The sequence below is a fragment of the Vicia villosa genome, unplaced genomic scaffold (assembly GCF_029867415.1).
Source record: "Vicia villosa cultivar HV-30 ecotype Madison, WI unplaced genomic scaffold, Vvil1.0 ctg.002791F_1_1, whole genome shotgun sequence".
In the NCBI taxonomy this organism is placed as follows: Eukaryota; Viridiplantae; Streptophyta; class Magnoliopsida; order Fabales; family Fabaceae; genus Vicia; species Vicia villosa.
Window position 1 is genome coordinate 126,748 of NW_026706033.1, and position 13,784 is coordinate 140,531.

A 13,784-nucleotide genomic window follows, 5' to 3' on the forward strand; every position below is an offset into this window, starting at 1 on the left:
CAATGTTTCCAAAGATAAAAGGCATTTATGGTTGAATGCACAATATCAGACCTAGTTCCTCTTGGTACAACCGGTAGAATTTGCCGAAAATCACCACCAAATACTACAACCTTTCCTCCAAATATTTCCTTACATAGTTTATTTGGTTCCCCCATGATATCCTTGAGAGACTTGTCAAGTGCTTCAAAACACCACTTATTTTCCATTGGAGCCTCATCCCATATAATCAACTTGGTAATTTTCAACAACCCGACAAGGTCGTCTTTTTTATCAATGTTACATGTAGATGAATCAAGACATGATACTGGAATTTTGAATCTAGAATGGGCCGTTCTTCCTCCTGGTAGAAGTAGACTTGCAATACCACTTGATGCAACATTCAAAACAATGTCACGATTTGAACGTACGACTGCTGAAAGTGTGTTCCACATGAATGTTTTTCCAGTTCCCCCATAACCATATAAAAAACAAGACACCTCCATTTTGATCTATAACAGCTTGATTGATTTCGTTAAAAATCTTCAATTGTTCATCTATATGAATAAAACAAAAATAGCATTAGTCAATGTACTCCAAACATAATAGTCTCTGTACAAACATATATTACCCAAAAATAGCATTAGTCTCTGTACAAAATTCTTTTTAATTTCGTTGGGTGTATACAAATTAATTGATTTACGTTCATGAATAAAAACTATATTAGCCCAATTGAATAATATTTGTATAACTTCTTTAAATTATAAGTCTTATTTAAGTTTGTTCTGTGTTTTTAATTTCTGTGTGTTTTCTGTTATTAATTTTAACAAGTGTTAACTATCGTACTCAATGACATAAACTTGGAAGCCTTGCAAACAAACAAATTTATGATATTGGATGGTTATAGCCCGTAGCCAAATTGGGCACTCGCGTGATTTATGATTTAGAATTGCAGCCTACAGTAGTGCTGCATCCTGAGCACATAATTTTTATAAAGTCTCCCCTAATCCTTAATTTTAATTGAGTATTTTAACAATAGAAAGTATTACTCGTAAAGGTATGAATTTAATTAAAGTTGAATTGATTAGCCAATAGGTATTTACATTGACTTATATTAATACTGTGTATCAATATTAATATGAATATATATCTTATTAATAGGGGTATCCAAATTTTATCAGCAATTATTGATATAGGTTGTACCTGTTAAGGACTGATGCAATTCTTGAAATTTGTTTGTCTCTGCTGCAACATCATATTGTCTTTCATCGTATATCAATCGATTCCCAAGAAAATCTATAACATAATCTTTTGGATATGGCATTGGCTTAAATTCATGTAAGCTCCTTCTATTTTTTTGTAATTGCTTTTTAATTTTCAACAAAGTAAGTTGTTGGATTTCTTGAGTAGATAGAGACAACCCTGAATAAATATGATACTATTAGTAAAACGAACGTAGCGAAATGAACGCATTAGTTGGTGGATTTATTCAACACAGCATAATGAATGCAATACCTGGATTCATTCACAAAGTCCTTTGTTTGTATAGAATTCCATCCGACAGATATATCCAAGTGTTTCGCCAGACATGGTCAGGTCGATTCATTGAAGCTGATAACAACATAGTAACAAACAGTTTTCTTAGGAATATGCCTGAGCCCCAATTATATGCCTCTTTTATTTCTTCAATGAACTCTTTGTCATTTTGTAGAAATCTCATTGCAAAGCAAGCCTCACGGAAAGTTTTATGTTTAACCCCTTCAACTGTTTTGAGATCATCATAACTTGTCGGTCCTTTCTTTACAATTAACAACATTCTCATATAATACAATTCTCCTATTGTGGGGGGCACCCAAATTAAACGTCCAATTGTGTAACCACGCTTCCTCGGTCTCCAACATCGTGTTTTTTTGACATACACAAATTTAGAGACAAATTGCCCATAAGTCAATAACTTGGCATCCTCATATTCGTTGTTTGCAACAAACCATGAAGTAAACATTGATTCAGTCACACTTGCTTTAAGTAGGACGTTTCCAATTTGTTCAGAATCTTTGTAGTACACTGAATTCTCTCCTTCCAAGTGAAAAAATAATCGTTCAGCAGCTGGTTTTCTTCCATGAATAGAATAGGCAAAAATTCTCCAACATGCTTCACTTGGAGACACATATCTACAATCAAGGAGAAAGTATATTTGGTTAAGTTTTGTATGTAAGATTCTCATTTTTTAATAGTATAGAAACTTTGTGGTTCATTAATTTAATTGAATTTGTATCTCCACATGCTAAAGTGAACAAGTAAAATCTAGTGGAACTCGCGCCATGAATAAATATATGTTATAATATATTTTATCTTGATATATATATATTTTATAATATATTTTAATTAATACAATTAATTATACTATTAATTATATTGATTCACCTTGATTTTAATTTTTTTAATAATTATTGAAATATTTCAGATATGCATCTCCGAAGACACTTCTCTCTCAAAAATAAAAGTTGATTTTGGAAATTTATCTCTGAAAACACTTTTTTTATGTTTTCGATAATACATCTTCCAAATCACATTTTTTTTGTGTTTTCAAAAGTGTACTTCCGAAATCAATTTTTTTAAAAAAATAATAATTTTAGAGATACGCTTAACTTATTAACTTATTAGTTATCACTTTCAGATGATCGGGTATCTTATTAGCTATCATTAAATTATTGCCAGTTGCCACACCAATAATTTGTTTCCATTACGAAGAAGTCAATTAAGATACAGAACCATTTCTTCAATAATTTGTTATTATCATTAACTTATTAGTTATCACTTTCATATGGTCCGGATAACATAATAAAAAGATCTAGGAAAATGAAATAAAGTGGATTGAATAAAAATATTCACTCATTATTTATCTATCAAAAAATGTGTGAATTGATTTTTACATAAATAACTAGTCAGAGATCCGTGTTCCCGCACGGGTGAATTTTTTCTTGTGTAGTATTTTTGAACGATATGAATAATATGAATAAAAGGAACTATGAGCAATTTGCACATAAGCAAAATGTAAAATAAATAACATGTGAGTTGGAGAAAAAAAATGAAAATTTAATGAATGCAAATTAATTTTTTTTTAAAAATGCAAATTTAAAATAATTTATTTATTTGAAAAATGAAAAATAATTATATAAATTTAGTTGTATTAAATAATCATATAAAAAGGAAAAAAAAGAATCATGAGATAGAGATAAAATAATATTTAAAAATAAAAATTTTGTCGATTAAATTAAAATAAATATTGTATTGATATTAACTCATAAAATTTTTTATATATTAAAATAAAAATGTATATTTTTTTTAATAAGGTGATATATATTAATAAAAAGAAACGGTACAAAACGGGGAACCAGTTAGCCCCAATATTACGAGAACCTAAAGAACGGTAAGCCTAACCTATTCTTTACAAAATCATTCCGAATCCCCAACGGTATGGAGTCCAAAATGAGGATAGAACCAATGCCGAGCGCTAAATTAGCCAAAAAATCGGCACAGGAATTACCTTCTCTATAGATGTGAGTGATAATTATGTGCGAAAAGTTAGTGTGAAGGACGCAAAAAAGCCAACGCGTCCTATAAACAAAAGGAACTAATCTATGGTTGGAAAAAGCTTTGACCACCAAGATGGAGTCGGTTTCAACCCAAAGCTTTTGCCAACCCTTATCAATAGCTATCTCCATATAGCACGAATCACCGCTCCAAATTCCGCATGAACCGAAGAAGAAACCTTAAGATTTTCCGCAAAAGCAAGAATGAAATCTCCTCTATAGTTACGATAAATGCCGGCACCACCCGCAGTGTAGGAATCCCGAACAAACGCTCCATCACAGTTACACTTTATCCATCCGAAAGATGGAGGGCTCCAAATCACTTCAATGATAGAACGAGCTTTTGGAGGGATAATACTATCATGCAGTTGATTTTTAATAAATAGTTTTCTTTATAAGTAATTTAGATCTAGCAGGGTCCAAACTTGTTGCTATCACTATACTATATTATACTATATTAACTATAAACCGATATATTTTATGTTTATATTCATGATAAATTTATTTGATACCCTATAAAATATAAAATGTATTTATATTCATATAAATTTAAAATGAGATATTTAATTGTAAAATGAATAATGATCATATATACGTTAAATTGAATAAAACAGCCATACAAAAAGAAGAAAAAACATGAAACTTTTTTATATTTTAAAATAAAGATTATACCTATTAAACAATGATAAATATTGATTAAAATAAATATGTTACCGATAGTGACTCGTGAATTAAAGCATGTTTATGACCCGTGAATTAAAGCATGTTTATTATTAATGTGTGAGGGGTCTTTGGTTGAGGAGAAATGACATTATTTTTAATAGTGGTACTTGTAACGTGAATTATATCACTTGGAAGATCAAATTGAAAGTGTGGAGATGGTCGTTTTTTGGCGAAATTGCTTACTCCAAGTGTAATTTCTACGATTTTTGTAAAAATCCGATATTTTACTTAACGTAGAATTCAGTTGGTAAGTAATTTCTCTTGTTTCCGAGTTTTTCGCTCCTCTTTTGTAAGCGGGTTCGAGTACCCCTAGTACTCGTTCTATATAATTCCTTGCTTATAAAAAAACAAAATTAATGTGTGAAATCTCTGTCCATATTATCCATCAACCATCAATAGCAAAAAATGAAATAATGTCTGTTTAAAAAAGTCATTTTATAAATAAGTAAAAAATTATTTCATACAAATTATAATTCATACTGAAGTACAAGTTGCTCAACGAAAACCATCTAATAACAAAAAGTTACACATTTATTCATACTGAAGCTTATACACTTGATACAAAAGTACAAGTTGCTCAACGAAAACCATCTAATTAATAACAAACAAGTTACACAATTATTCATACTGAAGCTTATACACTTGATACAAAAGTAATTCCAAATGGAGACGCAACACAGGAAATAAGTAAACTAACAAGTGATAATACAAACACAGGAAATAAGTGAACTAACAAGTGATAATACAAACACGACACGAGAAAAATAACAATTTATTGAGAGTTGAGACTTCTCTTCAATCGTGATATTGATGATCATGGACTAAAAGGGATCTTAATGATTGCCTTAAACACTGGACTTGTGCCTTTAGCAGTATCAACATCTATCTTGATCCCGTCCCTGTCAACTTTATCGTGATAATCGCTATTATTTATCTTAGGATATATATCACTCCAACGCCCTGGAAAACTGTCAACTGCACCCATCTCACAGTAAGCCTACACAAAGAGAGGGGATTTAGTTCATTACTTGTATGAAAAAGCATACATTTCGACTGATAATTTAATTACTAAACAGTAAAATGTTTTTTACCTTGTTTCTGTACCAACCTCCCCAAGGTGTAGACCAAGCAAGCATAAAGTCACTGTAATTTCCATTCGCTGTCTTGCCGCGGTACACGACCGCAGCTTCAGAACCGGAGGATGCACCGGTGTCATGGACATGATGAAAGGCTCCCCATTGGCCATTACCGATCTCCGTAGGATACGGAGTTCGGCCAATGTAGCCATACCAGTCATGGTCGGTAACATAAGAGATAGTGTCTCCAGTGGCGTTGTACACTAGGCACAACGTGGACACACCATCACCATAATACTCCTTCACAGAATCTACATATTTTGCAGCTTTTGCGTCCTTATCGTCTTCATTAATCAGATGCATAGCTTCTCTTGCTCTATCTTCCTGGGTTATTGTTTTGCCAATATATTTTGCCATTTCCTCCAATTTATCATTATCTACAACGACACCAAAGGGATTTGCCATTGTTCGTTGTTTTTAGTCAAAGTTTTTGTTTTCTGGTAAGTGAAGAAATTTTAATTTGCTTTGTTTGAGAGAGGCTGAGAGATACTATATATATATATAGCGGGAGAAGCTCCTCTGCAGTTTTCTTATGTCCATTTCTCTGCAGGAAGAGGCCTAGATGTTGCCAACTCACAAATGCTAGATCCAACGGCTCTAATTCAATTTTGCTCCATCTACTATCTAACATATATTAAAAGATTGACCAAACTCCCTAAATTGCCCTTTCCTCAAAATAAATTTACACTACAAAATGCACATCTACTATCTACTATCTACTATCTAATCTAATCTAATCTAATCTAACATATATTAAAAGATTGACCAAACTCCCTAAATTGCCCTTTCCTCAAAATAAATTTACACTACAAAATGGACATTTTGGTAACTAACAAAATAACTCTTCACCTTTTTATCTTTTGCACCAAGTGTTTCATTCTCATTGGTCCACCAACTTTCTACAACATAATACACTACCTCATTTTCTCTCTCCTTATAAAGTACAATTTCAATTGAAAATATAATATAGTTGCATATTTATGATTATTATTCATTTATAATTGAGTCATTCATTTTAAATTTACATATTTTTAAATATATTTTATACAATATTAAATAAATTTACATGATATTAGGCTATAGTCTACGGGTCACTATCAACATAATACATATTTTATTTATTTTTTTAAATGTTAAAATTCTTTTTATTCTTTTTTTGTCTCATGGATCAATTTTTTTCTTTGCTTAATTATTTAATAATTAAGTAATTTATTTTAAATTTATTTGTATAATGTATTTTTTAATTTTAAAAACATAATACAATACCTCATTCTCTTTCTCTTTATAATACAATTTCAATTGAAAATATAATATAGTTGCATATTTATGATTATTATTCATTTATAATTGAATCATTCATTTTAAATTTACATGTTTTTAAATATATATGATACAATATTAAATAAGTCTACATGATATTAGGCTTTAGTCTACGGGTCATTATCAACATAATATATATTTTATTTATTTTTTCAAATGTTAAAATTCTTTTTATTCTTTTTGTGTCTCATGAATCAATTTTTTTCTTTGCCTAATTATTTAATAATTAAATAATTCACTTTAAATTTATTTATATAATGTATTTTTTAAATTTTAAAAACATAATACACTACCCTCATGCTCTTTCTCTTTATAAAGTACAATTTCTATTGAAAATATAATATAGTTGCATATTTATGATTATTATTCATTTATAATTGAATCATTTATTTTAAATTTACATATTTTTAAATATATATGATACAATATTAAATAAGTTTACATGATATTATGTTGTAGTTTACGGGTCACTATCAACATAATACATATTTTATTTAGTTTTTAAAATGTTAAAATTCTTTTTATTCTCTTTCCGTCTCATGGGTGTATAATTATTTAATAATTAAGTAATTCATTTTAGATTTATTTGTATAATGTATTTTTTTAATTTAATTAGCATGATGAAAAATGTATTTATCTCACGGGACACTAACAAGACAATATTTATTTTAGTTAATCAATCATTATTTTAATTCAAGAGACAAAATCTTTATTTTTAAATATTAAGTTTTTCTCCATCTCACCCTACAAGAAATTTTTTTTTGCGACTTATAGGTTGCGACATAATTTTTTAAAAATCTGAAACATTTTACGACGGGTGTAGGCCCAACTGCCCTTAAAAGAAATTTGCGACAGTTTAACAACGGTCGCCCCCAAATATATTCATGATTATTATTTGAAGATTCTAAATTACTACATATTTTTGTAGTTATTTACACAATATCATAATTAAATTACCCATCCTCAAAATATATGTTGTTGAAATTGCAAAGCATTATGAAATTGACTATGAAAATCTTATTAATAAATTTTTTTTCTAATGGTTAATTTCCATTTTATATTTACAATTTAGTCAAACTTTTTATTTCATATTTTTTCATATCATTAAAAAAATATTACACCATAAATAATGCACCCGTGCGACAGCACGGGTCTCTGACTAGTTTTGGAATATAATAAAACCGCATATCATCACGAGGGACTTAGTTGGTGTCTAGCCACCACCAATTATCATATGCATGGCATAATTTATTTTTGTCTTTCTCTCAGAATAATTAATCAACAACAACAAAATGAATTGATAATTTGTGACTTTAGGTAAGTAGGTAAGCTTAGATCAATAAAGAGAAAGCTCGTTGGATTTTGTTACAAGTATGCCACATTTTGAAAATCAAAATACTAAACTGCCATGTTTTGTAATTTTTTAACTAGAATGCCACTTTTTTGCTACACACTCGTCCAATGGTTGGCTGAGCCATTGAAGAGCTTGCTTTTTCCAATTTTTGTTATTATTTAAATATATTAATTAATATAAATTGAATATAATTAATAAAATATAATTTAAATATGTTTTAAAAAATAAATAATAAATCGGACGCATTAAAATGATTAGTGCGTCACAAAGTTTAATAAATATATTAAAAAATATTTGAAATCACGAAAAAATGTCCGAATAAACAAGCTATGACTGTAAAAAAAGTGACTGCAAACGGAATCAAAAAATAAAATGAAAACACTGATACGATCCACATGCAACGTCAATTAGTAAAATAGTCAGATAAAAATCAAAAGTCAAAAAATTTTGCCCGCTAAATTGTCTTTACAGGTTAGTCTATATTAATTAATATTCAATTTATATAACATCACCTTTAAGTAAAATGTATTAATAAATATAAATGTAATATTAATTAATATAGATTGACCTGATACAAAGATAATTTGTCACACGGGCAAAATCTTTTCACTTTTCCATTATGTTTGCAGTCACTTTTTTTTTTTGTAGTCATAGCTTGTTTATTTGGACATTTTTATTTGTGATTTTGAATATAATTGAATATATTTATTGAACTTTGTGACGCACTGATCATTTTGATGTGTGCGTTTTTATTTTTCAATTTAATACGCGTCCGATTTAATTTATCTTAAGTTCTTTCCTGTCCTTTTTTATTTATTAGAGTGAAGACCCATTTTAGTCCCTCACAAAAACTACAGAACCCAAATTAGTCCTCCACAAAAAATAGGACCCGATTTAATCCTTTACAAAATATAACCGGGTCATATTAGTCCTTCTGGGGATATTTTTTTCAAATCGGTTTTTTCTTCTACTTTTAAACCATGACTGGACCTCTAAGTCATATTTTATTTTTCATTTTTATTTTTTAAATACTAAATAAATTTTTATTTTTAATTTTGATTTTATTTTTAAACAATTCAGATTTTAAAATATAAAAAATGATAAGATTTGTTTTGAGAAGGAATAGAACTCAAGACATTTAGGTCACATCCTATACCTTTACCACTATGTCAACATACATTGATGACAAATAATTGACATGATTTATAGTAATATTCAACAATTCTGAATTTAAAACAAAAAATATAAATTTTGATACATACGGGGTCTCAAACCCAAGTCCCTTCAAATTAAATGGTAGTCACTTTATTGTAAATATGAAAAGTAATCTAAGAGGGGTTGCATGAATTAGATTAATTGATATTAGTGAATTTTTCTGTTAACAATTTTTTGATTTTTTTGAAACTATTATAACAATTTCGAAAAAATTAGAACAATATTGCTAACATTCATAATCGATAAAAATTCACTAATACCGATTAATCTAACTGATTCACCCACTCTTAAATCACTTTTCATATTTATAGTACAGTGAAGTGACTATCATTAAATTTGAAGGGACTTGAGTTTGAGACCTCATGGGTACAAATTTTATATTTTATATTTTAAATTTAGAATTGTTTAATATTACTATAAATCATGCAAATTATTTGTCACAAGTGTACGTTGGCATAGTGGTAAAGGCATAGGATGTGACCTAAATGTCTTAAGTTCGATTCCTTTTCAGAACAAATCTTTTTTTTTGTATTTTAAAATCTGAAATGTTTAAAAATAAAATCAAAATTAAAAATAAAAATCAATTTAGTATTTAAAATATGAAAAATGAAAAATAAAATAAGATTTGGCGGTCCAGTCACGGTTTAAAAGTAGAAGAAAAAACCGGTTTGAAAAAAATATCCTTAGAAGGACTAATATGACCCGGTTATATTTTGTAAGAGATTAAATCTGGTCTTATTTTTTGTGGAGGACTAATTTGGGTTCTGTAATTTTTGTGAGGGGCCAAAATGGGACTTCACTCTATTTATTATTTTAAAAAATAAAATAAATAACATTAATTAAAATATTCATGTAATAAGGAAATTAAAAACATTAATTAAAAATATTATATTATATTAAGATATTAATTAAAATATTTATTGAATTTCATTAATATTTTTTAAAAATTAAAAAACATATTTAAATTATATTATATTAATTATATTCAATTTATATTAACTAATATATTTAAAAAATAACAAAAATTGAAAAAAAAACAAGCTCTTAATGGCTCGGCCAACCATTGGCCGAGTGTGTTAGCAAAAAAGTGGAAAATAGATCATCTCCTATTCTTTCTCTTCAATTTTAAATCCAATGGCTGAAAAGTATGAAAAGAATAAAAATGTAGAAGACAATTTGGCATAAAATATAATCTAAAGGATTGAATTAGGGTTGGACAAAAGGCAGCAAAAAAGTGGCATTCTATTCTAGTTAAAAAATTACAAAACGTGGCAGTTTAGTATTTTGATTTTCAAAATGTGGCATACTTGTATAAAAATCAAGCTTGTTGAGATGTTGAAAACAACAGTCGAATTTTTTTTTTTTTTTTTTGGCATAAACCCATGATATAAAAGAGAAATATAGGTACAAAAATGAGGGGGGCAACACCTGACCTCAAACCTTTCTAATGCTATAGAGACCTCAAACCTATCTAATTCTATAATAAGGAGAACCTATCAAATTCCTGTTAAAAAACAACTGAACTTCAGAAGGAATATCATTCCTTCAAGTAAAGTTGGGAACACTAAAACCTAAATTAGCTAAAGAGTCAGCACAGTGGTTACCTTCCCTAAAAATATGAGTGGCAAAAAAATTAAAGTTTCTCATTTTGAGCATAGAATTATCCCATCTACTTCTAATCAACCACGGAACCACCGAAGAGTTACGGAAAGCAGAGACCACCAACAATGTAACACCCCACACATAATTGACTAGTATATTATGCATGAAACGTTAAAAATCGGTATTTGAGTACATACAAAAGCTAAAGATACAAGAGGGTCCATATAAATACAACATGAAATAATATCAATAATTACAAAACATGTGTCTTCATGGATCTGCACAGCGGAAAATGAGATCTGACGAGGTCTTCGAGCCATCGCTACTTCCAAGTCTTCAAATCCAAACCTGCTACTAATCAGACACTTCTAAACTGCACCTGAAAAATAATAGTTGATTGGGGTGAGATTACTAAATCTCAGTGAGTCCTCCTATCCTATGGGTCCACTCGGTTCTACAGGGTACATGCATCAACAAACCGAATCCACCATTGATTCGGGGTTATCCTCACATCCGGTACAAGTACGGCAAAAACAAGGAATCGTCCACCATAGGACTCATCGTATACAAACACACAAGTATATCACAAACAAGTATGCAAAACCCGTATCCATATACGGGGAATCAAGAAGTGTAATAAACCTCAGCTAGATTATGGAATGAACGCACCCTCGATGAGTCCACCCATGCCTAGTGTCAAGGGACTTGTACAAGCTCACTGCAAGAGGGTTAAACGAGTCCACAAGCCTAAATGGCCGTACCATGACCTGGCCTAATTGGCGTCATTATCCCGTTAACCTCCTTCACGCTAGTGGGTTACACCGAGTACAAACCGCCACCTTGACGCATGGTCCCACCGGGCGAAAGCCTAGTATTAGTCTACATGACTTTACTAGAGGTGAGTTACAACCACTATGTAATAGCCTACATGGCCACATAGCCCCACCATACCGTGCACACAAAAGTGTTATCGTCAATGAGTATAGGCCCCTCACGGCACTCACGAGAACACTACCACGGTAGCTCAGGTGCGCGACCTCTGATCATAACATCGGACTATTCCACGGACCACATGGTCCAGGATAATACCTTACATCATAGTAAGAAGTATATCCCAACCTAACCCCCGGCCACTTCGATTCAAGCATACGTACACGCATCAAGCGTCAAAACACACAATGCACACCAACCCAATTGTTTAACCGAAACAACGTGCTTTAGCAATTATTCATGTTCCATCACATTGCATTCATAAAAGCATCAAGGAACAATTAATAGTAGTTACACCATCACATTCAAATTATGCATAATTCACAATTTCCGGATAATCAAATGGAAGTGCTAAATTTTAATACTTAACAGCATCGCATACTATCAATAGGTACGCAAAATCGAACAGGGAGGAGTCTGGTTCCGACTACGGGACCAAACTGCACTCAGAGGAAATAATTAAAATTCTGCAATCAGCATCTTCCGCTTAGCGGCCTCACGTCCGCTTAGCGGGCTCGCGACAACATTTACTTCTGGAATATCCGTTGGGCGGCCTTCGCCCGTCCGCTTAGCGGACTCGCGATAATCTGCAGAATTACAACAACATCCGCTAAGCGACCGTAGTCCGCTTAGCGGACCATCATTATTGCAGAAAAAACTCAGAACATATCAGTTCCGTAAAGGGGTGTCCATACCCATCAAAACCACCTGCATGCAACAACTAAGGACGTATCCAGCCAGCAATTATCAATAGCAACCAACAATTAACACAATTATCAAGTTAGTGTCATGGATTTATGATTATTTCTCACAATCCCTAAACCCCAATCACTAACCCTTACATGCAAATCCCCCAAGCTACTATCTAAGGACTCACCTGGGATTTAATGGAGGTTTAGATCATGTTCTTGCTGCCAATGGACTTCCACCATAGTTAAAGCTTCACTTCATCTTCACCAAACCCGTAGCTCCTCTTTAACACACATTCAGCATCAATCATCAATCTTCAAATGCGTTTATCTCCACCAATAAACAAGCTATGAACGCGAACCATAGGTGCAAATCAAAGAGAAATTCGTTAGCTTTCCAATGGGACCAGAATCGTTACGATCGGAGTTACGAGTTGGGAGATATACCTGATTTAGTGGAGCTGTGTCAATAGTTGCGAAAATGACTTCTTGCACATAAGTTCTCCTTTCTCCTCCATGCTTCCAAGATCTTTTCTCTCAAAATTCTGATTTGCATAGATCCTTTACCAAACATGTCCTTATGTTCCCATGCAATTATTATTTAAGGTCCAATGTGCCCTTTAACTAAGTGGTATTTACAATAATGCCACTTAGTTCAATTCCAACCAATCCTCTTTGTTTCTAACCATTCCACTAATTCTTCTAATAATCATTCTTAGATTAATAGGGAATAAAATCAATTATCTCTCTCTCTAATTACCATTTACTCATTCAAATGATAATTATCGGTGTCAAAAGATCGGGATATTACATTCTCCCCCCCTTAAATTGAATTCGTCCTCGAATTCTTTCCGGTTACCACGGAGACCAACCCTTCTTATCTATCCAATCCAGGGAAAGAATGTTACTCACATTCGTCTTTAGACAATCTCACTACTCTGTCTAAGGATCATTCCATACGAAGAAACACAATCTGCCAAAATACTTGCGTCCCACTATACATGATTAGATCCTTAACTCTCAAGCAACACGTCTATTCAGGTACTTCGTCCTGACATATCGGGGGAAAGATCCTTCCAGGGTCCTTGACCTTCACTGCTCTGCACTGAATCTCTAGAACTTCAAAGACTCTAACAATCCACTCATGTCGGATATCCTTCGTTTCATCCTCTGGTGTGTTCACCTC

The 13,784-nt window shown here is 31.3% G+C and overlaps 2 protein-coding genes across 2 annotated transcripts; both read right to left on the reverse strand.

Annotated features, from left to right (window-relative positions):
* Positions 1 to 1,501: 1,501 nt before the first annotated feature.
* Positions 1,502 to 2,200, reverse strand: LOC131639816 (uncharacterized). The gene has a single exon (XM_058910266.1). It carries the CDS (start codon positions 2,198 to 2,200, stop codon positions 1,502 to 1,504), a length of 699 nt encoding a protein of 232 aa, XP_058766249.1.
* Positions 2,201 to 4,805: 2,605 nt separating this feature from the next.
* On the reverse strand, positions 4,806 to 5,903 carry LOC131639812 (23 kDa jasmonate-induced protein-like). The gene is made up of 2 exons (XM_058910264.1): positions 5,384 to 5,903; positions 4,806 to 5,289 (listed from the first exon to the last, which is right to left on the reverse strand). Exons 1-2 carry the CDS (start codon positions 5,831 to 5,833, stop codon positions 5,107 to 5,109), a joined length of 633 nt encoding a protein of 210 aa, XP_058766247.1. The 5' UTR covers positions 5,834 to 5,903; the 3' UTR covers positions 4,806 to 5,106.
* Positions 5,904 to 13,784: the final 7,881 nt, after the last annotated feature.

What these genes read in the sequence shown, in the direction of transcription:
- LOC131639812 (XM_058910264.1), bottom strand. Translation starts at nt 5,833, where the DNA reads ATGGCAAATCCCTTTGGTGTCGTTGTAGATAATGATAAATTGGAGGAA. An exon ending in GAGGTTGGTACAGAAACAAG is followed by an intron (nt 5,290 to 5,383) that starts GTAAAAAACATT and finishes CTCTTTGTGTAG; the next exon opens with GCTTACTGTGAGATGGGTGC.
- LOC131639816 (XM_058910266.1), bottom strand. Translation starts at nt 2,200, where the DNA reads ATGAGAATCTTACATACAAAACTTAACCAAATATACTTTCTCCTTGAT.